The 27,902-nt window shown below is 40.1% G+C and overlaps 2 protein-coding genes across 4 annotated transcripts in view; one reads left to right on the top strand and one right to left on the bottom strand.

Moving 5' to 3' along the window:
• Positions 1-13: 13 nt before the first annotated feature.
• The window catches only part of LOC131777514 (WD repeat and FYVE domain-containing protein 3), a 58,160-nt gene continuing 30,271 nt past the window's right edge, over positions 14-27,902 (top strand). For 2 of the 3 annotated variants that reach the window (XM_066167059.1, XM_066167061.1), the window contains exons 1-19: positions 14-935; positions 2,168-2,518; positions 3,186-3,241; positions 3,353-3,597; positions 3,797-3,951; positions 5,126-5,377; positions 5,872-6,078; positions 6,424-6,521; positions 7,136-7,588; positions 8,285-8,499; positions 9,271-10,433; positions 10,868-11,136; positions 11,307-11,519; positions 12,162-12,413; positions 12,529-12,669; positions 13,010-13,312; positions 13,934-14,086; positions 15,139-15,212; positions 15,743-15,904. In XM_066167059.1, coding sequence (XP_066023156.1) covers positions 161-935; positions 2,168-2,518; positions 3,186-3,241; positions 3,353-3,597; positions 3,797-3,951; positions 5,126-5,377; positions 5,872-6,078; positions 6,424-6,521; positions 7,136-7,588; positions 8,285-8,499; positions 9,271-10,433; positions 10,868-11,136; positions 11,307-11,519; positions 12,162-12,413; positions 12,529-12,669; positions 13,010-13,312; positions 13,934-14,086; positions 15,139-15,212; positions 15,743-15,904 — 5,537 coding nt within the window. In that variant the 5' untranslated portion in view covers positions 14-160. The remainder of the gene's footprint in view (positions 936-2,167; positions 2,519-3,185; positions 3,242-3,352; positions 3,598-3,796; positions 3,952-5,125; positions 5,378-5,871; positions 6,079-6,423; positions 6,522-7,135; positions 7,589-8,284; positions 8,500-9,270; positions 10,434-10,867; positions 11,137-11,306; positions 11,520-12,161; positions 12,414-12,528; positions 12,670-13,009; positions 13,313-13,933; positions 14,087-15,138; positions 15,213-15,742; positions 15,905-27,902) is intronic. The other variant, XM_066167060.1, reaches the window with a different exon arrangement.
• LOC136280989 (tetratricopeptide repeat protein 28-like) lies at positions 17,377-20,496 on the bottom strand. The gene is made up of 2 exons (XM_066167070.1): positions 18,658-20,496; positions 17,377-18,176 (listed from the first exon to the last, which is right to left on the bottom strand). Exons 1-2 carry the CDS (start codon positions 20,166-20,168, stop codon positions 18,119-18,121), a joined length of 1,569 nt encoding a protein of 522 aa, XP_066023167.1. The 5' UTR covers positions 20,169-20,496; the 3' UTR covers positions 17,377-18,118.

Here is a 27,902-nt window from a genome sequence, read left to right on the forward strand (position 1 = left end):
TAGGGAAGTTTTGGAAAATGGACAGTTATACAAACTCGTGAGGTTTCTATAAAAAATCTCGGCTGATGGCCTTGATTTGCGCTTAGTTCTTATAACTATGGGTCCCTTAACACTAGAGAAACCTTGAAGTGTTAGCTCTAGTTCCAAAAGGATCGCAAAAATGCAATTTGTTCGAAAGCTTGTTGGTAAATCCGGGCGACCGGTTCCGAACATTCATCAATCGAGCGAAGATGAAGCTTTATCGTTGCGACATTTACGAAAGCTGTTCATGGAATTCCTTCATTCACCTGTGCCACTAACTGTTCCTGAACAAGAGTCTAAGCTGTATATGATGCTGCCTTTGTTTTGCAAAGTGTTCGGCCACGCTAAACCCAGTTGTATAACAGAGAAATTTGGAGATGTTTGTCAATTCGCCGCGCACGTCTCTCGGCTTATGGTGAACGAAATTCGACGAAGAGCAGCGAATCAACAAAAAGAAACAGCTAGTAGAATGATCATTGAATTTCTTATGCGTGATTCTGCGGAGGATACTGTATCTGGATGGACTCTGTTGAACACGCTGAATATTCTTGCTTCGGCAGATACCCCAGTAGTGGAATGCATGGTGGCCGCGAGTTTGCCTTCAAACATGGTCAAATGTCTTTACTTATTCTACGATTTACCCCCAATAGAACAAACTAGTGACAAGAGTAGTGAAGATATGGAAGATGATGCTATAACAATTCAAAAGTTGTACACTCAAGTGCTGGTAAAATTATGCAATTATCACGCGACTTCCAGGGAACTTGTTCACACAGACGATCTGGCGTTGCTCTTTACTGCAATATCGTGCCCGATCCCAAAACATAATGCGCAGTGGCGAAGCTGTGTGTCGGAAATTCTGATGAGTTTATTTCGCCATGGTTTGGACCGAGACGTAGTGCATTATATTCACAGTAAGTAAACTAATGGCAGACATCGATTAGCAGATAATTTTGAAATCGTGCCAGTCGTTAATAGGTTTATTGTTTTCTTTAGAAGCTTCTTTTATTACTTCTTTCAATTTCTAACTTGTTTTGACGACGATCAAAATGTTTTTTTTCTTAAATAATTAAATATGTTTTTGTGGCCATGTCGGTTTCGAGTCAAGAGCGTTTGGTTAGCTGTACATGTAGTTATTGAATTTTTAGATTTGAAGATTTGATCTCAGAAAGTTACAATCTTTCAATCTGATTTGAATACATTTTTCTCATCCTCTTTCATTTTGTTTAAGCTTTTGTTTCCACGAAAGAGACCAAATTAGAAGAGGAAATTTTTTGATGTATCAGTTTACATAAACTATATATAAAATGAGTGTTTGTACAAGAAGTTTCACCAGAGTCATTTCAGTAAAATATAAACAAATAAATGCTGATCAAAACAGTCAGAAATAGATTAATTTCTAATTAATATCTAATGGGATGGTACAAAAAAAGTGTGAAAATGTGGCATCACTTTTTCCTCTAAGAAAAACTGTTAAAGAAAATACCCTTAGTATTTCATCTCTGATGTTTTTCTTTATCATCAAAAAAACTTCCTTATCAGTGAATATTATTTTCAGAAATTATTTTAAATATGTCTCCCATTCAGACACCCTCTTGAGATTTTGAAAACATGAGATGATTTTACATAAAATAATCCTTGAATGAGGAAATGCAAATTTTAACTAAATAAACAAAACAAAGGCATGCACCTCCTAAAAAGGGAAACATAGTTTTGTTTTTGAGAAGGAAGAATTTTGTCATTGATAACATGAGATTATCCATGTATAAATTAAGATAATAAATTTTAAAAAAAAAATTTTTTTTCTTTAAAGGAGCAGAGGAATTTATCATTGTCATCCAAAAATGAAGCATGTAGTAGGAATAAATGTTGTGGATTGAAATAATCCTCTCACTCCAAGATCTCATTAAGCAATTCTCCTTACTGTCTGCTATATATCCTTATGATGTTACTTCTGAGAATTTGATATTGGATCAACTGAAATTTCCTAACTGGTATTTTTCTCTATTTTCATTGCTTGTCTGCTTGATATTGCATTGATTTTGTAACTGTTGCAAGAATTTCTATTTTGATTGTTCAAAGGAGTTAAATGGTTAAATTTGTGTCAAAGGAAGTTATGTAAACATTTGTCCTTTTTTTTTTTTAGGCAAGTCATGCTTTAAACAATGTCTGATGAACATGCGGAAAATCCAAGAAGTGAATCCTTTGGAGTTGGTAGAAATGATTGTAACACTGGTTTGTTGTCTCAAAGACTCATCAGCAATTTCTCATTATTTATTGGCTGATTTTCGAAGTTGTCATGGCTACCTTTTCCTGTCAGAACTGCTTTTAATGCTAGGAGAGATGACAGAGAATGAAGCTCGTGAAGCCTGTAGGAATGTTGTTCTTCTTGTGTCATCGCTAGTCATGATTGGTCATGTCACATTGGGACCTCTTGTCAGTATTGGTACCCCATTCCAGGATCCTGAATTTGAAATTCCGAAACCAATTGGTGGAGGTAATTGTAGTCCTCTATACAGTCATGATTAAAGTTAAAAAGGCAGAGTGGCAGAGTGGTCAGAGGGCTGGGCTTGTGATCTGGTGGTCCACGGTTAAATATTTTAACTCTGTTACTCTCTGAATTTGTTCTTGGGTGTCTCAAGTTCAACTCTATGCCTACAGTCTGTATTTCTTTATTCTCATCACTTATCTGGTTGATATTGTATTGATATTGTAAGGAGAAATTCTGTCTTGGTCACTCATGGGAGTTAAAGTGTTAACCGTCAGACACTTTTGGGCAGTCGTTCTGAATTCAATGAATATCAATCAATTTCAATTAACTGGTTTTTGTGGGTTTCTTTTGGATTTGGAGTCACTGTTTAGCAATGTCTGAGATATATATTGCTTTATTATTTAATAGGTATATATTTTATATTTTTAGATAAATTTATTAATATTATCATTTATTAATATTATTTATGCTATATTTAACATTACCTTTAAATATTTGTTGTGTTTAAATAAAGTTTTATCATTATTATTATTCCATATTTATGTATGTTGTGTAATTTCAATTTGTTTGTATTTGTTACTGCTTTTTCTCAGGGCTTGAAATCTTTATAAAATACAATAGTTTATACATAGAGTGAAATGTTTTAACTTATGATTGTAAATTTTATTACCAGGCAGTAGCGTCAGAAATATTGAGGCTTTTCAAGTTCTGCAAACCGTGTTCCTAAAGGTAAAGATTTAGATTTCAGTGTGCAGTTTCAAACTAGCATTGATCAATCCTTTTGTTGGTAACATTCCACCATGTAATGAATGAGGCTCATTAGATCTTGCTCTTTTGCAGACAACAGACAAGCTCCTCTGTCTAAATATCCTGGATTGCATCAAGAACATCTATCGCTCAGACAACGCAAATTTTTTCATTCTGGAACCACAGCATACATTGTCGTTATTTGTTGAAAAAGCTCCGGAGAAGGACATTGAAGTACAGGAAAGAATTTTCCAATTACTGGAACTGGTGATTTGTAATCTCAATTGGGTACCATGCCCGGAGCTGATCTCTGTCAGCATTCTTTACAAGAACAAGAAGTAAGATCATATTTTCTTTAAAAAAAAAAAATGTGAAGATAACCTATTTCTCTTGCTTCAACTGTACTTGAACAATCTCTGTTTATGACATCACCTGAGTTCAGTTTTGTCTGAAATTCATTGTAGAAGAAAAAGGAGAAAAGAAATAAGTATTTTACATACAACCAATTATTTCCTTTAATATTTTTTTTTCTGATAGGGTCTCTGGCTGTCATCAAGTTGCTCTTTGTTTTCTTATTCGCATTTTGAGCTTTGATCCCAAGTATAAAGATGTGTTCAGGGATGTAGGAGTTTTAGAAGTTTTGACAAACTGTCTTAAGCAATATGCTGATGGGTTGAAGGAAAAATATGACGGTAAGGCTAATTTAAATATGATTGTTGGAAGTTATTACGCAATTCGCAGAACTACATAATCGTAAGGCTGGAAAGCAAAAACTCAACCATTTATTTACAGGTATTCCTATGAAAATCCAAAAATATTCCAGTGATCAAGCTGAGTAAACAATCAGTTAGGCAATAAGGCAAGTTTCCGACTCAACAATTTTGGTCGGCAAAATATGCCAGTACAAACACTGCGATTAGTCCTTTTTTGACAAAGCACATGTCATATTTCCCAGATGTTGATGTCAAAATGCAGGCACGCAGTGGGAGCTACAGAAGTTGACCAAGATGACTTTTTTTTATGCCCATAAAAATCCCCTCTAAAAAGCGCCCTGCCCCCAAATGTGGCTTTCTCACTCAGTCGATAGCAGGGCCCAACTAGTGTCTGGGAGGCATACAATTGAATTCTGTCAAAGCATGAATTTTTTTTTTTTTAAGGCTTGTTTTCTGCAATTGCTTGCGTCTAACCTCACATTACAATATCTTCCCAAAATCACAGGTTAAGGTCATGAGAATAAAGGAAATGATCACCAACTAGAGAAGCTCTTGATTGTGAAACAAATTCTCCTTTCTAGCACATTAAGAAATATACAGAGGACAGTGAGGAGAATATGCATACTGATGTTAGGGTGTAAAGGGTTTAATTGCAGCTCACCTACAAGGATTATTTCTTTGCATTATTTTCATCTCAGGTGAAAATCTTACTAACCCTCATACTCCCAAGATCTCATTAGTAATTCTCCTTACTGTCTGCCATACAGTTCTTGTTATGTTAGTTTGGAGAATTTGGTATTGGATCGACTAATACCGGCAATCCCCTAATTAATATTTTTCTTTATTCTCAGTACTTGTCTGCTTGATATCGTATTGATATTGTAAGGAGAAATTCTGTCTTGGTCACTCATGAGAGTTAAAGGGTTAAAATCTTACTGAGATTCTTGAAAGTTTCTGACCAAGATTCTTATTAGGACTCTTAATTAAGAATCTTGTTAGATCCTACAAGATCTTAATAAGATTTCCACCTGGGATCTGTAGGTCAAATGGAGTTTCTTTCATTAAGAATTAGAAAATTGATAATTACAAGAGTTGATATTTGTTTTAATTTGGAGAAGAATCATGTAAAACAGTTCATTTTGTTCTCTATTAGAAACAGTCAAGACAGCCATCAGCCAGCTAGATGTGAATGGTTATGATGATTCTGAAAATGTTCCTGATTTTCCATTCCTGTTGATGGGATGCCTAAGACTACTCTTGGAAAATAACCCCAAAAATGCCACAATGTTCAGAGAATGTGGAGGAGCTCGCTGTGTCCACAACATTGTGCCATACTCAAGTTCAAGGACAGAGTCTTTGAAGATTATCAGAGAGTTGATTTTAAGTGGTGGAAATGATGATCTTGGTGAGGGGAATTCAGTCTTTTAATCATGGCCATTATTTAAGTACAGGAGCAGTGGAGCATTTTGAAATGTGAGGAGAGTGAGGAGAGATTCTTCTCAGGGGGTAGGGGAGATTCTTGCCAGGGGGAAGGTGGGAGAGATTCTTCCAAGGGGATAGGGGGAGATTCTTTCCAGGGGATGGGGAGAGATTCTTCTCAGGCGATGGGGAGAGATTCTTCACAGGGGGTAGGAGAGATTCTGGCTAGGGGAGAGGTGGGAGAGATTCTTTCCAATGGGGAGAGATTCTTCTCAGGGGGTAGGGGAGGTTCTTGTTAGGGAAGAGGTGGGAGGGATTCTTCCTAGGGGAATGAAGATTCTCTCCAGAGGTAGAAGAGAGTCCTCACATTTTCCAATGTCCTTTGTGTAATTTATTAGAAAAAGCGAAGTGCTGTGATTGTTAAGAACATAAAAAATAATAACTTTGGAATCTTTACTAACATAATTTTTTTTCTTTTAGGTACTCTCCTTGGCTTGATGCACTCAACTCAGCTGTCTGAGGTGAAGCTTAAAACTGATGTGTTAGATGCACTGCTTAAAGTGTTTGACCTTGATCCCAGAACAAGAGCTGTGTTTCGTGAAGTTGGAGGATTTGTGTACGTCATGTCTGTCTTGATAAACATGGAAGGAAGTCTGGCTGACCCTGTAAATCCTGCATGGACTGATGGTACTTGACATAACCTGTAGCAGTTTTTTGTTTTAATTTACTTGTTTTTGATTGAATGTTGAAAGTGATTCAGGATTGCTTTGATGTTTCTTAACTTTACTTGGTGATCAATCTAGAAAACTCACTATCCCCTCAACCAATCAGATGCAAAACCGAAAACAATTCTGACTTTATCACCCATGTTTTCATGTGCGTCAAGTAGTTTGCTTGTTTTCACTTTGAGTTCTCATTGGCTAATGATAATGTAAATCCCTTTCTGATTGGTTGCTGATATTAGATATCAGTTTTTTACACTCAATAGAAAACTTCTGTATTCATGATGTTAATTACTATGTATTCTCATAGTTAACCGGGAACAGATTCTTGTTCTCTTGCGGACGGTGTTCCATGTTTTGACAGCTGCCATTCAAGATGATCCTGCCAACAAGAACTTCATGGATGAGGTAAAATTTCCTAATTTTTTCAATGGATCTAATGATACTGATCACCACTTTAGGAATGGATGGACTATCCTCAATTATAATCCATTAAACATATAGCTGATTCCAGTTAGGAGAACATTTTGCTGCTGTGACAGAACAAGAAACAAAAATGTTTTTTTTTAAACCTTTTAACTCCCAAGATCTCACTAGTAATTCTCCTTACTGTCTGCTATACAGTTCTTGTGATGTCAGTTTGGAGAATTTGGTATTGGATCAACTTATAATCTCCTAACTGATATTTTTCTTTATTATCACTTGTCTCCTTGATATTGTATTAATATTGTAAGGAGAAATTCTGTCTTGGTCACTCATGGGAGATAAAGGGTTTAAGTCGCTCTGAAAAGTCTGGTCTGTTTGTGATGGTAAGCTATTTTTAAATGTTTTGTTGTGCTGGCTGTGAAATGTATTTGAAGGAACGAATGACACAAAATGCATCATTTCGCTTGTCGATTATCAGAAAACTGTTCCCTTCTTGGTGAGTAGTTTTTATTTGGAAACAAATATATAAGCCTATTTTCCAGAAAAGGAGAGGTTGTTGGTTTGATATTTGTTTTTGTTGTTTTTCACTTGTAAAGATCCGATTCCGAGGGCTTTCAGACACAATACGCTTACTGGGTTGCTTTTCAATGGACATCGTTGATGTTCCACCTTATTGTGTGGGTGAAGAACAAAAGAAATGGACACTTTGTGAGAGACGATTTTCGCAATCACTCCAACACCTACCGCTGACCCCACGAGCGAGTGCGGACTCAGTCCGATCATCAATGACATTAGTTTTTGAAGACCCTTTGGATCTTGATCCAGTTTCGGTGCTGTATGCAGCCAATGAGATGTTCAAGAACCTTTTTGACATGGCTACAGATTCATTTGGTTTAAAGAGTGGTGGGATCTTACCAGTGGATTCATCCAGAACACAAACAGGGAGAAATGGTATTGGTGTTCCATATATTTATCATGGTGGTGCAGTAACAGCGGCCGTTGATCTTCTTCCAGCTGTTTCCAAAATGAATGGCACTGCTACATCAGAGGTAAGGGTTGACTCTGTGGATGAACTAAGCTTAGATTTTCAAAACCTCATGGACTTTCACTGTCAACTGCCTTACAGAAGTTGCAATTTTTGTAATTTTCATTTTAAAATTGCCATCAATGGCTTTTTAAAGCTAGTGCAACACCTCAAGATCAAACACACAGACCTAAGACAACTGAGAAGAAAAATGCATCAACAGAGTGCTAAAAATATTTTACGCAAATGTCTTTAACTTAAGATCATAATAATTAAATAATGATAATGTTATTGCCTCCTTCTTAACTGGCAACATCAGTTTACAATTTGATCGACAAATGTTTTTCCTCTTGTCAAGAGTGTGAGACAAATTCATATAACACGTGTTCTGCAGACTGTAGAGTCTGTGGCTCAGTGTTAGAGCATCAGAGTGCAGAATCTGAAGGTCTGAGGTTCGATTCCTCATGGGAACTCAGAGTTTTTTCTTTGTCCCACACTCGTGAAAAGATGAAAAACATCTTTCTCTATTTCTTTACCGTGCTCAAAACTCACCATCTCTCTTATTCTATTTACAATTTTTTTTCTACTTGCCATGGTGACCAAAATGATTCCAACTTGGAGCACTGCTCTTCAAGACCACTCTTACCTGAACGGATCAACTGAAGGAATTTTGTACATGGGTTAAAGAATGAGGAGAACACCTTTTGGTTTTGTTTTGCAGGAATGCTTAGAGCTACAGTTGTACTGGATTTGTCATCTACAGAATCTTTTGAAGTGTGAGCACAACCTGCAAGTCATGTGTGAAGCAGGGCTACCACAGCAGATCCTTGACAGATGTGAGGCTGCTTTGGTCACAGAAGAACATCCATTACATGCACCGTTACAAAGAATGTTTGAAAGACTGGCCTCCCAGTCCTTGACACCTACAGTGTTGAGGTAGGTTTAAACAAAGCGTTTTTCACAGGGGTGAACTCAGGAAAAGGTTCTAGGAGTCAAGAGCCACCCACCACCCCCCACCCCCCACCCCCCTCCCTCCCGTTTTAGTGTATTTTTGCTACTTGTCTAAAACTTAATTTTTTTCCATTTAAGATGAATCCAGGGGGAGGGGCTGGGATCCAGACCCAACTCCCCCCCTCCATAAACCCTGGTGTATTTTTACTAATTGTATGAAACAAAAGGATCGCTTATTACTACTCAACTTGAAGTATCAAAAGTTTCCCCAGAAAGAAATATTTCTCAGCTTATTTAGGCTGTAGTGTTGAAATAAAGATAGGTGTTTACTTAATCAGAATTTAGACCCCCCCTTCCTCAAAATTTTCTGGATACTCCCCTGGTTCTAGATAACAAAGAGGTAAACATTTTGGTTTTTGTAGAATTAAGCGACTAAGAGTCTTACTCCTCCTCTGTGATAGAATGGAAGGGTCACCCTCCCCCCTTGGCATTTTGTGGGACTAGCTCTTACTTTCACTAATTTTTTTACTCTTGAAACTCACCGAAGCATTCCCCCCCAAATCATCAAGGATGTAGACTTAAACTCCGAGGTAATTTCAGGTAGCTAGATCTCCTTTCCTCTTGATATCGTATTAAAAACCTCTTTTCTTACTCTGGGGTGAAATAAAGTTCATTCATTGCCATATGCCCGAATGGCATTTCTATCAGAGAGCTATTTCCGGAGTTTAGCATATTACGATATTTTGTTTATTGTAGGGATTTTCTCAGACTGGGTTCCCCTCTTTATTGTCAATCTCTGGAGGCACCAAGTGATGCTAAAGAAGGAAGTGACGAAACTGTTCTGGAGGAAATTCCTGAAGACAAAACAGGAGAAAGCCAAGATTTAAACGAGTCTTTGAGAAAAGTCTCTGAAGGAACCCCTAGAAAGGTTTCCGACATTGTTAGTAGGAGACATTCTGATGCAGATTCACACTCAAATACTCTGACGTTCAGAGATGTGATGCTGAGTATGATACAACCAAGCTCAGAATCAGTGTCTGATGTGGAATCAAATTCTGACGAGGACGAGTATCTGATAGTTCATAAATCGAACATTTCACCTAACCCTCCTTGCACTGACGAGGACAATGATGATGACGATGATAAATCAGAGAGTGAAGATACCCCGCCACAACCTCCACCGAGAAGATCTAAAGGAAATTCTGCGCGACGCTCTTTTGAAAATTCTCTCGATCTAGATACGAGCCTTCCCTATGGCCAGCAGTATCGTGTTACTATGGAAACCAACGATCAGCCCTCAGACATACCAACAGCGGAGGTTGACGGAGTAGATATTGACACGATTGGTAACACTGCGCAGGAAGTTTCATCCATTGATCAAGGAGAGGATATGGTCATTTTAGATTTGAAAGGGGAGACGAAGGAAACTGTTAGCGAGAGCTCAGCAGAGCAATCACCTGAAGGAAAAAATTCTGAGACTAATATCGAAGAGGTGTCTGACATTGAAGACGAGAAAATGCAAAGCACAGACACAGCTGATAGTGCCACAGACACCCCACCTAAAGCAGCTGAAGTTAGTTTTGATGACTTAAGAGGCAGACTTTCACGCATGGAAGAATATCTCCCAGAGCATTCGGAGATTGAAAGCGATGGGTTAAATCAGCCAACAAATGCTTTGAATGATGAAGCTGATGATGTTGAAGATATTGAGAAGGATGATGATGACGAAGTATCTTGTGGAACCCAGGGTGGGGGTGCTGTGTCACTCACTCGTGTCAAGTGTGTAGTTTCCATGACAACCCCAAGAGATGCACGTGCGCATGGTGCCACAGATTGCCCATCTTTTGTGGAGTTTGACATGAGTGTGGATGGGTTTGGTTGTCTGTTCTTGCCGGCCATTGCGCCGCAAGTCTACACAGGTGAGCTGCTTCTGGTTTTACTGGGTCGGGAGAATAAATTCCTTTGGCCGGGAACAAAACACAGTTGTCAAGATTTAAAGGACAGACATTGCCACCTTTGAGTGTCCCAACCATCATGGTTTCTGTAACATAAGCGACTGGATGTATTGCTACTCTACCCTCCCCCCTGGATGGGATATGCTGGTCCATCCCCGGTTCCCCCCCCCCCCCCCAACCCTTAGCATTTGTTCGGGCTACCCTGTTAGTGCGCCAATACCCCTCCATACTCCTGGGTGGAGAGAGGCATGGGGAGAGTGTGTTTGTTTGCCCAAAACATAACACAATGACCCGGCCAGGTCTTGAACCCAGGCCTTACGCCCCGCGGTCCAGCGCGCTAACTGTTACGACACCGCGTTTGTCATTGTTCGACATGTGACATATATATTATTCCTTAGCAGGTCTAGCAACTGTAAGCTCTGTGATGGCCCCTTCCGCAGTCGTGAGCAGTGTCCCAGGGGTAGGGGTGGGGGAGAGAGTGTTCCCCCCCCAGGCAGGATTGACATTTGTATCATGGGTGTGTATTGATCAGTACAGTGACACCACAGAAGACCAGCATCCAGTCAGGCTGTTGACAATTATGCGGCAGTTTCGTGGTGGAAGCGAGAAAATCCCAAGCGTTCCCTGCTTGAGCATCAGCATCTCAGCTAAAGACAGAATGCTAGTGGTAAGTTTAGTCGATTCGTCTGAACCCTTTGTGACAGGGATTAACTAAGACGTCCCCCTCACTAAGAAAGTTGTCACCACTATCTGTTCCCCCGGTGTTTCTGACCTCTATGCACGCAACTGTTTCTCCTTAACAATTCGATCTCAATAAACTTGTTCACTTCTTGACAGGTTTGTACGGATGAGGGTGGTTGTGCAGAAGGTACCGAGTCAGCAGTAATGCAGGCTCATCGTGAACGTGAACGCACAGAGGCCAGGTTCCTAAGCGATCAGCTGTTAGAGGAAGGCCGGTGGCACCACGTGATGGTTGTGTTAAACAAAGCCTTGATAAGGAACAGCACGTGTGCTCTGTTTGTAGATGGGAAGCATGTTAGCACGTGTCGCGTAAGTGTAGTATTTTACTGTAGAGCGCTTTCCGATTGAGTATCTTACGACCAAAACCAAAATACAATCACAACGACCAATCAGAAGACGAGAAAATACCCCGAAGAGCCAATGAGAACTTAAAGTCATAACAAGGAAACCGCCTAAAGCGCGGGAAAACTGAACGCGGGCGACCAAGTCGTGATTGGTAATAGTTTTGCATCTGATTGATCTAAAGAGTAAAGCGAGTTTTTTTTGGATCAATCCTAGAGAAAAGGAAAGCAAAACCGATGTAATCTGGGATTACTTTCGAAACTCAATTGAAAATGTCTTTATTATGTGAGAAATTTTAATTTTGATAAGGAGATATTCTGTTTCAATCTGCTATTTCTTGATGAAAAAGCTCGAAGCGGCGAAATAGTGTGTCGCTTCTTAGAAAAATACGCATGAATATCGACATCTCAGTCGTAGAGAATATTACCGCGAAATGAATTATTTTTAACTTCTCCAAATTGTGTTCTTTATTCCACACTTTTGAGAAAGTTTTCACTTCTTTGTTTGAAGTTTTTGATGAAAAGACCAATTGGATGAGATGTAAAGCCCTCGCTGAACCTAAGAAATGGCACAAATTTAAACTATTGTTTTGAAATATTCTTATTTTAGTCAAAGTACATCCAGGCAGCCGCGGCCAGTCCAGATGGCACAGTAGTCAGTGTGGCTCCTTACATTTCTGCCTATCTTGGTACCCCACCCAACCCAGGCTACCGCAGATGTTCCCGATTGTTGTGGAGACTGGGCTCTACCCACCTCATAGAAGAGCCTCTTTCTGGTGCAACCGCTGAGGAGATGTATAGACTGGGGCCGAACTATGTCGGTAGTTTCCAGGCTCCGTGTCCCGAAGGTCAACTCACGGTGGTTAGTGTATCAATGAAATGAGTTACTTTTGACCATGAGGAATGATAGGAGTGTGTTATAAGCCCTTAAACAAAGTTAACCACATCAATTGAAGTTGTTTTTCTTTAATCCTCAGTATGGTGCTGAAGGTGTTGAACCACTTGTTAGTGAAGACAAAGTCATGTTTGGTATCCATGCGCACGCAAAATCAGTTCTCACATTGGCGAAGATCAGAAAGCATTACAGAAGGAGCGATACTAAGGCTGTAGCGAGAGAGGTAAGATCTTCCTGACTCTATAACCTATCATTAGAATGCATATTCTCCATACTGTTCTCTATAATTTCCTAAGGCTCTGACAAGGAGAATTTGTTTAATAATCAAGAGCCTCTTTAGTTGATGATTATTTCTTGGATTAAACTATCTCCTCTCAACCCTGCAAGGTTTGGTTCTGCTCCTAAATTCTTGCCATTGTATTTTATTTATATTTTAAGTCGGTTGGCCGGGTGGGACAAAGTACGACTCTTTGTACCACTCTTAAATGGACAAGCTCAAACTTGTTTTTGTAAATGAAATTTAGAAGTAAAACTCCCTTTTGATGGTGTTTTACTTCTCTCAGCTTGGACTCTCAACCCATGATAACACCACACCAGTACGACTGATACACAACACCGCTGCCCATCTCCAAGGTTCTGCGCGGACCATTGGTGCAGTGATCATTGGTTGCTCCGGTGTGCGAACGTTCTGTCCAGACCCAGTCTCCAAGTTGATAGAATGCATTGGTGGTGTATCTGCTCTGCTGGGTTTGGTAGCTATGGCAACCAATGTTGAAGGGCTATATGCGTCTGTTAAGGCTCTTAGTTGTGTTTTGAGAAGTAATCCATCGGCGAGAATAGACATGGAAAGAACCAGAGGTTACCAGGTACGGTTTGCAAAGAAGATAAGCTATTTGTGAAAATCTAGCTTTGAAAAGTTGTATGCTCTTGTCCTAAAACGACTACAGCATGCTCTTACGCAAGGGAAAAGAAAATTTCTTGAAATTATTGGAGTGCATGTAGATTGATTGTCGCAAAACCCGACCAAAATAATCACAATGACCAATCAAAAGAGAGCTAGTCACGTGTAGTCACAGGATCCAATGAGAACTCAGAACTCACGCAAACGCCTGAAGCGCGGGAAAACGCGAATGCCTTTGTCGTGGGGGATTGTAGTGCTTGTATTTGATTGGTTAAGAAGGTGGCACGCGTTTTCCTCAGTAGTCAGAAGACCTTACGTAAAAGCAGCTCAGTCGCGAGGGTTTACTTTGACACTCAGTTGAAAGTTGCTGTGTCTTTGTTTTCAAAAATACCCTGGATCAATTTTTGAAGCATTTCTTCAGTACAAGAGGGCTTCCGAGTCAATTTCCTTTTGAATCATTTTGCTTCTTTTCAATTAGAACTCAAGGATTCTTCTATATTCGGTTAGGTTTCTCTGGTATTGCAAGATATAATTTTAATGTCTTTAATTTAAGCAAGAGGTAAATTGCTTTCAAATCTCTTTACAGATCCTGGCGTTGCTACTCCGGAGAAAGAAACATTTGTTAAATACTCACATTCTTCATTTAACATTTGCCTTGGTTGGCACAGTAGACAGTGACAGGGAATCATCTGTCATCCCCAACCGAGTGGCTTTTAAAGATTTGCTCTGTGATTTAGAGGTAATAAACAAAAGATATGGCATATTGCAACAGAGTGGTACCCATTTGTGGACATACTTAAGGTCGAGACACAGTTTGCAGTATGAAGGTTGTAAATCTTTGTCAATGCTGTCTTAATTTCTCGTCTTAGTTCCATTTCTCAATTGGCGGCTAATTAAAAACCTTCAAAACAGATGGCACGAATTCAAACGAGTTTTAGCGCGCATTATAGCTACAACAAAAGAATCGCAGCTTGTTGTAGAAGCAATGCGCACAAACCGATCTGCTACTAAGACCTGTCGCATAGTTTGTCCCGATCTTGAATAGTCATGCCGATAAAAAGTTTGAAAGGAACTTTGTAAAATATTTTAGCTGTTTCCGACAAGATGGATAATGAATTAAAATGAAGGAAACTTCAAAATGCTAAAACTAGCAACAGGAAGGAAAATACAAAATATACTGTGATGATAAACCATAACCTAAAATATCAATAAGAGTGAATAGAAAGGGTTTTTAAGTGATGATCCTGGAAGACAATTAAGCCCTTGCACCCCAACATCAGTATGCATATTCTCCATACTGTTCTCTATACATTTCCTAAGGTGCTGACAAGGAGAATTTGTTAAACAATCAAGAGCTTCTTTAGTTGGTGATCATTTCCTTTATTCTCACGACCTTAATGCGCGATTCAGGGTTGATATTGTAAAGAGAAATTAGATGTTAGTCACTTAGGGGTGAAAGGGTTGATACTTCACTAGGAAAGAAGTAAAGAAGAGCTCTATGTTGTGCATCCTGTCTCGCGAGAATCAAATTGATCTTCTACTATTGACCTGAGGCCAGATGAATTAGCCTCGTGTTAGTGTTGCTGTTTTCCCTTGTGGAGTTGTGAGGTACAGATCAATGTCAGTATCTGAGCAACTGCGCACCTACTCTTCCCCAACCCAACGAGAGTTGACTGACTGATAACAATCAAGGGTTAATGTTTGGTTAGGGGGAGGGGTAGGCGCGTAGTTGCTCACATACTGACATTGATCCTGATTTACTGACTGCGTGACTTTTTGAACGTAACACAGGTGTGGCGTGAGGCGCCTGCAGACCTACAGCGGTCCTTGTTTTCACATTTCCTGGAACTCCTGGGCCCAGGAAGGTAAACAGTTCTTCGTTTTCTGCCTTAAACGTTTGTTAATAATTTATTACAACTATTTTATCAAAGGAATGAAAGTCTCTTTATGGGGCGTGTTGGACTGCACTTGATGCACTGAAGTGATTTTAAGGTTATTCTATCCATTAACTTATTTTATCCAATTATCAAAATTCATCCAAATCCAAGTTGCCGACAAGGAGAATTTGTGTAATGATCAAGAGCTTCTTTAGTAAGTTATCATTTCTTTTATTCTCGTGACCCTAATGTGTGATTGAGGGCTGATAGGGCAGGGAGAAATAAGATGCTGGTCATTCCTAGGAATCTAAGAGTCAAGTGGTTGTCTTATGAGCGTACTCTGTAGCGGACAATCGTCGGCTCCGTGAGAGGTTTTAAAATGATACGCTCAAGAAGACAATACCATGATCTGAATAGGGTTCGAATCTGCACCTCCCGACTCGAAATCGAGCTGGCTAACTTTCAGATCACCGTATCTTCGTTGCAATTCCATTAATAGAACGCATTTATATCACCAGTGAATCAGTGAGGAATGCTGAACTGATGCAGCGACTCAGTTTGGTTCCCAAGCTGTTGTTTGTGCTCCAGGATGACAGCGTGACAGATGCTACAGCACACACCATCGCTAGCGTGTTGTCTGTGCTACTAAGTAACACAAATGACAAGAAGAACTTGCTGAGGTATGAAATTTATTCAGCTACACCCAACATCGCTGTGGTGTAATATCACTAAATGTTTTCTTAAACCGGGTCTAGGATGGAAACTTATGCGAATTCTGTAGTAAGTTTCTCACCATAGTTTGGTCTTCATTCGACATGTAGTGGTGTGCAGATAAGTTACATATCCTACATCTTCTCTCTACTGCTTAACACATGACATCAAAGAACTCTTGCGCCTATTTCAAGCATTCAGCAAAATAATGAACGGTGCAACAGTAGCGGCCGAGTGAAAAGAACCCGAGAGAGGCTTGGGTAAACGCGTAAAGGACGGAGGTTTGGGCCGGGTCGCGCAAAGAACGCTTGCAAAACGTCTTGTCAAAAGGTCTTTCCGCCTTCCTAGACCACCTGAGGCAGTCTTGTGACAAAATATTATGTTTTGTGGTTTTGGATTTTCAATCAAATGTGAAATTTCTTGGGAAATATGATGCCTGCACGTCTAAACCGTCATCCAATCCACTAACAATTGCAGCTCCTTCTAGTGCGTTTAAAAATTGACCTACTTCATCTTTTTGTATAGCTATGATTAAATTAGTCACGATGATCGTTGAAACAGTTCCTGGGACACGTCCGTTTGACACGTTGACTATGCGCGAAAAGAGCAGAATATCAAGCTTTTACTGAAACCCGTTAGGGGCACCTGCAAAATTCCCTCTCAAAAATTTTAAACTGTTCAATGAAATCTAGCCCTAGTCCCCCCGCAACGGGGACTTTGGCAGCAAGCATAGTCTCCTTTCAAACTGTTGTTTGGTCTCGTCATGCAAATGCGCTTTCTCCTTAATGAGAGAGGGCACTGCGTGACATGGCTAAACAATGGCTGCGAAGGAGACAACGGTATGTAGCACCAGTGCAGTTTATTTTTGCTTGCAATTATTTAGACAGCAGACATACGATAGACCACAAAATACCTGTAAGTTAGTTTATTTTAGGTAAATTGGAAGTTTTTTTCTCGCTCTCTTAAGGTAAAGAAGCATTTTCGTAGTTCTTTTTCTTCAGTTTAAAAAAATAAAAACATCAGTTACATAGTGCCCCACCTCAGCCCACCCAACCAAAAAAATTACCTCTTGCATGCCTATGTTTTTAATATTTGTTACATCAGTATCTTGCGCACTGTTTCTTCACTTCCCAGTTCTGATGGAGTTTTACTTCAATGTTTCGCGCAATAAATGCTCCTTTTCTTTCCAATCTGACGTTTTTGTCCAGTGCATTGTTCTCTTTCCTTCTGTTTGTTGTAAATATTTTGCGCACTGCTTTTTTTTCCTTTCCTCTGTTTGTTTGTTTTGTTCATATCTTATGCATTCTCTTCTCTGTTTGAATATTGCGATAGAATCAAACACATTGCTTGTTTTCTTCTCTGTTTGATTTCCAAGTTACTATCTACCTCTGTTTGTTCTAGTTTATATTTGTTTCTTGCGCTAGAATCTAGCGTTTTTTCTTTTTTTTCTTCTGAATACTGGCTGATTGTCAATTTAATACCCCACGAACTGTTCAAGCAATTCCATTTGACTATTGCATTAGTGTCTCGTTCAATCGGTTTTTCCTAGTTTTACCACAACAAAAAGTCATGATATTGGACTCTGTTCCCTTCTCCGTTTAACTGTGAGACTATCATGTGGCGCGCTGTTCCCTACGCTGTTTGGTTTTTGCGGTAATTTCTGGCCCACTGTTCTCTTTTCTGTCTTTTTTACGTTAAAATCTCCACACTGTTTCTTCTTTTTTCTATCTAATTGTTTCTTTAGTATTTGAGCACTTTTTTTTCCCTGTTCCGTTAACTTGTGATGTTATCATCGCTTGCACGTGCGAACAGATGTTATCACTCTTTGACGATTACGTTTGCGTGCTACTGGAGAATTGAGAACTAGATCATGGTGATGTAAATCAAGGATTAATTTTAGCTTTGACGAAACTTTTCCAACATTGTCACATTTTAAAATATCAAGAAAATTTCCTGCGTTCAATTTTCCCTTCCTAATTTATTGTAGTTCCCTATTGATCTACTTAATAGATCAAAAGGCTGAATTTGCAGGTTTCACTGTCGCTAGCTTTCGATTAAACCCTGCTTACAAAAGCACGCAAAATCTACTACTTTACTTAAAAAGAAAATTTAAAATGTCTTCGCAAAATAATACCAGTGTTCTTTTAAAGACAATGTACATGAAGAAGAATCTTTTTGTAGAATCAGTAGTCACTCTGTTTCTTCTCCGCCTCGTTGTTGTCCTCCTCGAGTTCTTCTTTCCTAAAAAAGTATTATACATTTGTCACTATTTCAACTTAAAAGTAAACGGAACAGATTTCCATTAAAAGAATTTACTTTCTTCTTCAATGTCATTGGTTATGATTATCCAAACTTGTCGAACATACCATATGCTTAATACGAAAGTGACTTAAGATTGTCAAGTTATTGTTATTATTTTTTTTTTGGATTTATTAAAGATAAAGCTAACTTTTTCAGCTTGTCAAGTCACCTTCATCGTCATAGCGTTTAGCATCGCACTGACCTTGAGTAATTACTTCTGAGTGTATTGCATACAAAAGAAACTCTAATTCAAGGCCAATTTTAGAGAGCGATTCGTCAAAGATAACATCAACTTCTTTTTCTTAACAATGAATGGAAGCAAAAAAAAACGAAAAACAAAAGACCATAAGCTGGTAAACTGAACAAGTTAAGCGTGCTAATCAGTTTATCTTAGAAAATTGCTCATTATAATCAGACTTACCCTTTTTTCGTAAAATCAAATGTCACGTTATCCCCCATCAAAACAAACGGAGCCCATTGGCGAGGTTTGGGGAAACCATTGGTTCTCAACCATTGAACGGCCTGGTGAAGAGATTCACTGGCACTTTCTCCACGAACAAGGTGTTTGTAGAAATGTTTCATGAGCTTCTCCGTTGCTTCGTCTTCTACAGCCCACGATGCAACCAACACTGAACGTGCACCGGATGCTAAGAATGCCCGAGCGATTCCAATAATTCCTTCCTTTTTAACCAGGCCACGCCCACTGTGACAACAGCTGAGTACTACCAGTTTAGCTCGCACTTGCACTCCTTGGATTTCGGGCATTGTCAGTAGGTAGTCTTCCTCTTGTGGAGTAATGTTAGAAGTACGTTGAGGAGAGAGGGCAATCTCCCCTCTTTTGGGATTTCCATGTGCGGCAAGATGTATCAGACTCACGGAAGGTATTGCGTGAAGTACCGCCTGCTTTGTTGCGCGACTTCCTAACAAAGGCTGAACGCCCAGCAGTCCACCAACCATCTCTGCTTCCTTACGTGCACAGAACAATGGTGTAATGTCAGTGAGATGTCCATCGTAATAAACTTCGCCGACCGTAGGATCACCTACAACTAGTGCATCTGTTTGACTGTGGTAGTCCGCTGGACTTTCTTGTATGATCCGGAGAGTCGTCAGAGAAGGGACAATGCGTATTCTGTACTTCTCCGATAAGTACTTTCCGGCCGGTTCATCACGCAATAAAGCAAATGGGACTCGGTACAAAAAACGATCCGGCACAATGATGATTTCGGGCTCTGTAAGTAAATCTGCCACTGGAGCGATGATCCATTTGTAGCACAAATGATGAATTCTTTCGGTATCTTTGGTTTCGTCAGCTCGCAAATTTTCTCGGCTCTCATCATGAAGAGATGTCTTCACGTTGTCATCCAAGGATCGATCCTCGCAGTTTGCTGCGGGTAAAACGCCAAAGCCGGTGGCGCTCTTTTTGAAAATTCCTTCCAGATCGCAAACTTTCTCATCAATAAGAGTGTCTACTTTCACTTCGTCTGTTTCTCGAAAGCATAGTTCTCCATTTGCTTTCAATACCCAGAGAAGAACTCTCTGTTCTTCATACGAAATGTACAAAGAAACACAGTGACTTTCTCTTTTCACGATGTTTTCAATTCCGGACCATGACTGTGGATCAGCTGAGATGTGACTTTCCACGGCGTACTTCTCTGCCATGAATTCTGCAAGGACTCTTGCTCGTCCTAGCTCTTCAACATAGAGAGCATCTTGAAATTTTCCAGTACTGCAAAGCAAGCGAGTGAGTAACTGGTAGGGAAAAGTACCGTGTACTTCTAACAGAGACGTTTGGAATTTACTGTTCCCTTTCAGAAAAGTTCTGATTTGTTCGTATTTTCCAATACATTTGAAAAGATATTCCTTTGCCTCCACATACCCCGACTGCGATAACCTGAACAGTGTAGTAATGAGAAGGCTGTTAAACTCAGACATTTTGTCTCCAGTTTGTCTGCTTATGGAGAGAGCTTTCTCTAAATAATTTTCTGCATTGTCAGGTTCACCAAGCAATTGGAATATGTACCCAACGCTTCGGTAGATCTCTGCTTTGACTCTTCTACAACCACATTCTCTGCTGATGGTAAGCGCCTTCTCGCAGTGTTCTTTTGCCTTCTGATGGTCATTCACAGAAGCGAAGACACATGCCAAATTTGCAGTAGCCCTGGCTTCCAAATTTCTGTCACTGATTGCTGTACCGATGCCGACTGCTTTTTTGAAATGTTCTTTAGCTTCTCGATTTTTTTTAAGCGTATTATAGTAAACAAATCCAAGCCTCAAGTGTCCTACACCTTCTCCATTTCTGTCGCTAATTTCTACCGCGATAGAAAGTGCTTTCTCGTAATATTCTTTAGCCTTCTGATTTTCCCCAAAGCAATCAAACACATCTCCGAGGTGCCCGTATATCCTTCCTTCTCCTCTTCTGTCGCCAATTTCTATCATGATGGCAAGTGCTTTCTCGTGATATTCTTTGGCCTTCTGAAAATCGCTAAGGAAATAAAACACCAATCCGAGGTCCCCGTTACTTGTCCCTTCTCCATTTCTGTCGCCAATTTCTATCGCGATGGCAAGTGCTTTCTCGTAATATTCTTTAGCCTTCTGATATTCGCCAAGGGAATGAAACATATATCCGAGGTTCCCGTATACTGTTCCTTCTCCATTTCTGTCGCCAATTTCTATCTTGATGGCAAGTGCTTTCTCGTGATATTCTTTAGCCTTCTGATGTTCGCCAAGGAAATGATATACAGATCCGAGGTTCCCGTATGCTGTTCCTTCTCCATTTCTGTCGCCAATTTCAATCTTGATGGCAAGTGCTTTCTCGCAATATTCTTTAGCCTTCTGATGTTTGCCAAGGGAATGATACACAGATACGAGGTTCCCGTATACTGTTCCTTCTCCATTTCTGTCGCCAATTTCTATCTTGATGGCAAGTGCTTTCTCGTGATATTCTTTAGCCTTCTGATGTTCGCCAAGGAAATGATATACAGATCCGAGGTTCCCGTATGCTGTTCCTTCTCCATTTCTGTCGCCAATTTCAATCTTGATGGCAAGTGCTTTCTCGCAATACTCTTTAGCCTTCTGATGTTCGTTAAGCGAATAAAACACAGATCCGAGGTCCCCGTTTCTTGTTCCTTCTTCATTTCTGTCGCCAATTTCTATCGCAATGGCAAGTGCTTTCTCGTAATACTCTTTAGCCTTCTGATGTTCGCCAAGGGAATGATACACAGATCCGAGGTTCCCGTATGTCGTTCCTTCTCCATTTCTGTTGCCAATTTCTATTGCGATGGCAAGTGCTTTCTCGAGATATTCTTTAGCCTTTTGATGTTCGTCAAGGGAATGATACACAGTTCCGAGGTTCCCGTATGCTGGTCCTTCTCCATTTCTGTCGCCAATTTCTATCGCGATGGCAAGTGCTTTCTCGTGATATTCTTTAGCTTTCTGATGTTCGCCAAGGGAATGATACACAGATCCGAGGTTCTCGTTTCTTGTTCCTTCTCCATTTCTGTCGCCAATTTCTATCGCGATGGCAAGTGCTTTCTCGTAATATTCTTTAGCCTTTTGATGTTCGCCAAGGGAATGATACACAGATCCGAGGTTCCCGTTAAGTGTTCCTTCTCCATTTCTGTCGCCAATTTCCATCGCGATGGAAAGTGCTTTCTTGTAATATTCTTTAGCCTTTTGATGTTCGCCAAGGGAATGATACACAGTTCCGAGGTTCCCGTATGCTGTTCCTTCTCCACTTCTGTCGCCAATTTCTATTGCGATGGCAAGTGCTTTCTCATAATATTCTTTAGCCTTTTGATGTTCGCCAAGGGAATGATACACAGTTCCGAGGTTCCCGTATGTCGTTCCTTCTTCTTTTCTGTTGCCAATTTCTATCTTGATGGCAAGTGCTTTCTCGTGATATTCTTTGGCCTTCTGAAAATCGCTAAGGAAATAAAACACCGATCCGAGGTTCCCGTTACTTGTCCCTTCTCCATTTCTGTCGCCAATTTCTATCGCAATGGCAAGTGCTTTCTCGTAACACTCTTTAGCCTTCTGATGTTCGCCAAGGGAATGAAACACAGATCCGAGGTTCCCGTTTCTTGTTCCTTCTCTACTTCTGTCGCCAATTTCTATTGCGATGGCAAGTGCTTTCTCATAATATTCTTTAGCCTTTTGATGTTCGCCAAGGGAATGATACACAGTTCCGAGGTTCCCGTATGCTGTTCCTTCTCCATTTCTGTCGCCAATTTCTATCTTGATGGCAAGTGCTTTCTCGTGATATTCTTTAGCCCTCTGATGTTCGCCAAGGGAATGATACACAGATCCGAGGTTCCCGTTTCTTGTTCCTTCTCCATTTCTGTCGCCAATTTCTATCGCAATGGCAAGTGCTTTCTCGTAATACTCTTTAGCCTTCTGATGTTCGCCAAGGGAATGAAACACAGATCCGAGGTTCCCGTTTCTTGTTCCTTCTCCATTTCTGTCGCCAATTTCTATCTTGATGGCAAGTGCTTTCTCGTAATATTCTTTAGCCTTCTGATGTTCGCCAAGGGAATGATACACAGATCCGAGGTTCCCGTATGTCGTTCCTTCTCCATTTCTGTTGCCAATTTCTATTGCGATGGCAAGTGCTTTCTCGAGATATTCTTTAGCCTTTTGATGTTCGTCAAGGGAATGATACACAGTTCCGAGGTTCCCGTATGCTGGTCCTTCTCCATTTCTGTCGCCAATTTCTATCGCGATGGCAAGTGCTTTCTCGTGATATTCTTTAGCTTTCTGATGTTCGCCAAGGGAATGATACACAGATCCGAGGTTCTCGTTTCTTGTTCCTTCTCCATTTCTGTCGCCAATTTCTATCGCGATGGCAAGTGCTTTCTCGTAATATTCTTTAGCCTTCTGATGTTCGCCAAGGGAATGAAACACAGATCCGAGGTTCCCGTTAAGTGTTCCTTCTCCATTTCTGTCGCCAATTTCCATCGCGATGGAAAGTGCTTTCTTGTAATATTCTTTAGCCTTCTGATGTTCGCCAAGGGAATGAAACGTAGCTCCGAGGTTCCCGTTACTTGTTCCTTCTCCATTTCTGTCGCTTATTTCCATCGCCATGGCAAGTGCTTTCTCGTAATACTCTTTAGCCTTGTGATGTTCGTCAAGGGAATAAAACACAGTTCCGAGGTTCCCGTTACATGTTCCTTCTCCATTTCTGTCGCCAATTTCTATCGCGATGGCAAGTGCTTTCTCGTAATACTCTTTAGCCTTCTGATGTTCGCCAAGGGAATGAAACACAGATCCGAGGCTCCCGTTTCTTGTTCCTTCTCCATTTCTGTCGCCAATTTCTATCGCAATGGCAAGTGCTTTCTCGTGATATTCTATAGCCTTCTGATGTTCGCCAAGGGAATGATACACAGATCCGAGGTTCCCGTATGCTGTTCCTTCTCCATTTCTGTCGCCAATTTCTATCTTGATGGCAAGTGCTTTCTCGTGATATTCTATAGCCTTCTGATCTTCGCCAAGGGAATGAAACACAGATCCGAGGTTCCCGTTACTTGTTCCTTCTCCATTTCTGTCGCCAATTTCTATCTTGATGGCAAGTGCTTTCTCGTGATATTCTATAGCTTTCTGATATTTGCCGAGGGAATGAAACACAGGTCCGAGGTTCCCGTTACTTGTTCCTTCTCCATTTCTGTCGCCAATTTCTATCGCGATGGCAAGTGCTTTCTCGTAATACTCTTTAGCCTTGTGAAGTTCGTCAAGGGAATAAAACACAGTTCCGAGGTTCCCGTTACATGTTCCTTCTCCATTTCTGTCGCCAATTTCTATCGCGATGGCAAGTGCTTTCTCGCAATATTCTTTAGCCTTCTGATGTTTGCCAAGGGAATGATACACAGATCCGAGGTTCCCGTTAAGTGTTCCTTCTTTATTTATGTCGCCAATTTCTATCGCGATGGCAAGTGCTTTCTCGTAATACTCTTTAGCCTTGTGATGTTCGTCAAGGGAATAAAACACAGTTCCGAGGTTCCCGTTACATGTTCCTTCTCCATTTCTGTCGCCAATTTCTATTGCGATGGCAAGTGCTTTCTCGTAATACTCTTTAGCCTTCTGATGTTCGCCAAGGGAATGATACACAGTTCCGAGGTTCCCGTATGCTGGTCCTTCTCCATTTCTGTCGCCAATTTCTATCGCGATGGCAAGTGCTTTCTCGTAATATTCTTTAGCCCTCTGATGTTCGCCAAGGGAATGATACACAGTTCCGAGGTTCCCGTATGCTGTTCCTTCTCCATTTCTGTCGCCAATTTCTATCGCGATGGCAAGTGCTTTCTCGTGATATTCTTTAGCCCTTTGATGTTCGCTAAGGGAATGATACACAGATCCGAGGTTCCCGTTACTTGTACCTTCTCCATTTCTGTCGCCAATTTCTATCTTGATGGCAAGTGCTTTCTCGTAATACTCTTTAGCCTTCTGATGTTCGCCAAGGGAATGATACACATATCCGAGGTTCCCGTATGCTGTTCCTTCTCCATTTCTGTCGCCAATTTCTATTGCGATGGCAAGTGCTTTCTCGTAATATTCTTTAGCCTTCTGATGTTCGCCAAGGGAATGATACACACATCCGAGGTTCCCGTATGCTGTTCCTTCTCCATTTCTCTCGCCAATTTCTATTGCGATGGCAAGTGCTTTCTCTTGATATTCTTTAGCCTTCTGATGTTCGCCAAGGGAATGATACACAGATCCGAGGTTCCCGTATGCTGTTCCTTCTCCATTTCTGTCGCCAATTTCTATTGCGATGGCAAGTGCTTTCTCGAGATATTCTTTAGCTTTCTGATGTTCGCCAAGGGAATGATACACAGATCCGAGGTTCCCGTATGCTGTTCCTTCTCCATTTCTCTCGCCAATTTCAATCTTGATGGCAAGTGCTTTCTTGTAATATTCTTTAGCTTTCTGATGTTCGCCAAGGGAATGATACACAGATCCGAGGTTCCCGTATGCTGTTCCTTCTCCATTTCTGTCGCCAATTTCAATCTTGATGGCAAGTGCTTTCTTGTAATATTCTTTAGCCTTCTGATGTTCGCCAAGGGAATGATACACAGATCCAAGCCTCCCACTAAGTGTTCCTTCTCCATATCTGTCGCTAATTTCTATCGCGATAGCGAGTGCTTTCGCGCAATATTCTTCAGCCTTCTTATATTCGCCAAGGGAATGAAACGCACATTCAGTTTTTATCGCGATGGCAAGTGCTTTCTTGTGATATTCTTTAGCCTTCTGATGTTCGCCAAGGGAATGAAGCACATTTCCAAGGATTTGAAGTAGAATCGCACATTCACCAAATAAATGAGTCGCTCGTAGGTCACGATCAGTGTTGAGAAGAAATGTGGCGACATTTAAACCTATCTGAAGTGATTTTCGGATTTCTGCTGCGTTTTTCATAACGGCTCTCTCCTGATTGTTGTGATAGGAAAGAATCAACAAAAAAGGAAACTCAGTCCAATAAAGTAAAACTGATAAATCGTGGTGTACTTAAGGTGTTTTTAGGGAAGTCATCATTTTCTTCCTTTTAACAAACGTCTGTGCGGAACTAATCTTAATCGCATCAACTGGGTTAAATTGATTCGAATAATCGTAGAGCACAAGATTGCGCTTTTTCGCCCGCATGCACGCCCCTGTCACTCGCTTCAGCGGAGTTAGCAGCTGAAGTCGGAAAGTTCTTTACTGGATCAGATTTTCAGCCCAGAATTAAGATTTTTTTCGGGAATACAGTACATATCAACCTTCAATAACTGAAATATTAAAAGCGATAAGATGTTTCCCTTTTTGCATTCTTTCTATCTTTAAGATTGGAATGAAAATTCTTCTCATACTTTATAATCCGGAATTTATCCCGTGATAATATGTTTTTATGGCAGTTAAGAGGGTCAACTTAGAGGAAGTAGATTTTCTTGTTTGAATTTTTTTGGTGATGAATTTTGAAAACTCTTGAAGTCACGCAAATTTTTCAGTTATCTTAGATTTTTCTCTAAGCCATTGCACTATCATACGAAAGCTGTCAAATTGACTTTCAAAAAGAGAGTGCCAAAAGGTTTACACGTGACGTGTGAAAAATAATGGTAATAGGACCGAGTGGAGTGAAGTTCTGTTTGTAATCAGACGAGTGACTAACAAAATTGGACGACCGCGAAGCAGAAGTCTGATTTGTCAATCACGGGTATGATCACAGACAGAATTGGACGACAAAAAAGTCCTGTTACAAATTAATCAACGCTGTTACAATTTCCGAAAACAACGAATACATTTAGGACAAATATCTGTAGTAGAGACAACGTCCTAATGAAAAATTCCTCAACTTACAGTCTTTTTTTTTAGGTTAAGTGGTTGTTGCTATGGTTACTGTTTTCAATTCTGTGATTGGTGGATTTGGCTGAAAGTATTAAATATGACGGGCCGCTTTAACTGTCCGATTACAGTTGTCTGATTACAGTCAACTGTCCGATTACCTCTCTACAGAATGATTAATGAAAAAAATAAAGTAGCCAATGCAGCACCAATCACATTTGAGAAAATGATAACGTGTATGATCAAGACCAGAATTATGATGTGACGCGTGAATTTTACACAAAGGCGAGCGTGATTCGTGAATTTATGAGCCAATGTGGGCCGTGACTTGCCTCCTGAAATAAACGTGACCCTATAATTTTTTCTTTCATTGCGTGAAAACCTTAACATTTCGCATGCACTTTCTACACAAGGAGAGAGAGGTGAAGTTTTCCTTTTGCATACGTAACGCGTGAATTTCTCTAGAATTCGTTCGTGAAACAGGATCAGGACCATTCCTTTGCAATGTTGTTTGATTTAGAATCGAGGCAAATCAGTACATCTTAAATCGATCCGGAGATATCCATCAACGCGACGTAGATTTTGCTTCGTTGCGTGGCTTGCAAATTTGAAGGACATAAGTGCAACGCAAAAAAAATTACATTCTACAATTAAAACAAAGTATGAAACCATTCAACGGTGTTCAGATGAATATATCTTTGTTGGTATTTCTAACCTTGTGTCCCATACAAAGAAAGCCGGTTTGTCAGTTTAAGGAATTCGTTTTTGTTATTAATTTGACGTGTACGAAACTAAAACATATAAATGTTGTCAATAATTACTCAATAGTTATTTTCAAAACTGGAAAGATTTTAATTTTAATGCAGCATAAAATTGGGCAAAGGAAAGATTCGAGTCAGCGTTTAAACCGTGCACTCGTTATCAAAACGCTTTGGGTTTGAGACGAAGATAAAACTTTCCATTTCATTGTACTGCATTCGTGCTAGGTTAGTTACTCATACATCGACTTTTCCAATTGTTTTGTTTGGTAAAGTAACAATGTCAATTGTATTAATGGAAAATGAAACAAAGGAAGTAATAAAAATGCAGAAATTGAAAAAAACGCAACAAAACAAACAGCTTACCTTTGAAACATATGAACATGCCTTATTTTCAGATCCTGACGGTGTGACTAATGAAAACAAAAGTAACGAAATGAAATGAGACTTTACCTGACAAACAAACGTAAATGCAAATAGCTGGTGTAAGAACGTTTTACTCACACGGTTGGGAAGAAGAAATCCTCAAAATAATAGGAAAAAACTTAAAGTAGAAATGAAAATTGTTTCCGCGGTGGCGCATAAGATTTGTCAAATAAAATACGGG

The sequence above is a fragment of the Pocillopora verrucosa genome, chromosome 5 (assembly GCF_036669915.1).
Source record: "Pocillopora verrucosa isolate sample1 chromosome 5, ASM3666991v2, whole genome shotgun sequence".
Lineage (NCBI taxonomy): Eukaryota > Metazoa > Cnidaria > Anthozoa > Scleractinia > Pocilloporidae > Pocillopora > Pocillopora verrucosa.

What these genes read in the sequence shown, in the direction of transcription:
- LOC136280989 (XM_066167070.1), bottom strand. Translation starts at nt 20,168, where the DNA reads ATGTCTGAGTTTAACAGCCTTCTCATTACTACACTGTTCAGGTTATCG. An exon ending in TTTGATTTTACGAAAAAAGG is followed by an intron (nt 18,177 to 18,657) that starts GTAAGTCTGATT and finishes ATACTTTTTTAG; the next exon opens with GAAAGAAGAACTCGAGGAGG.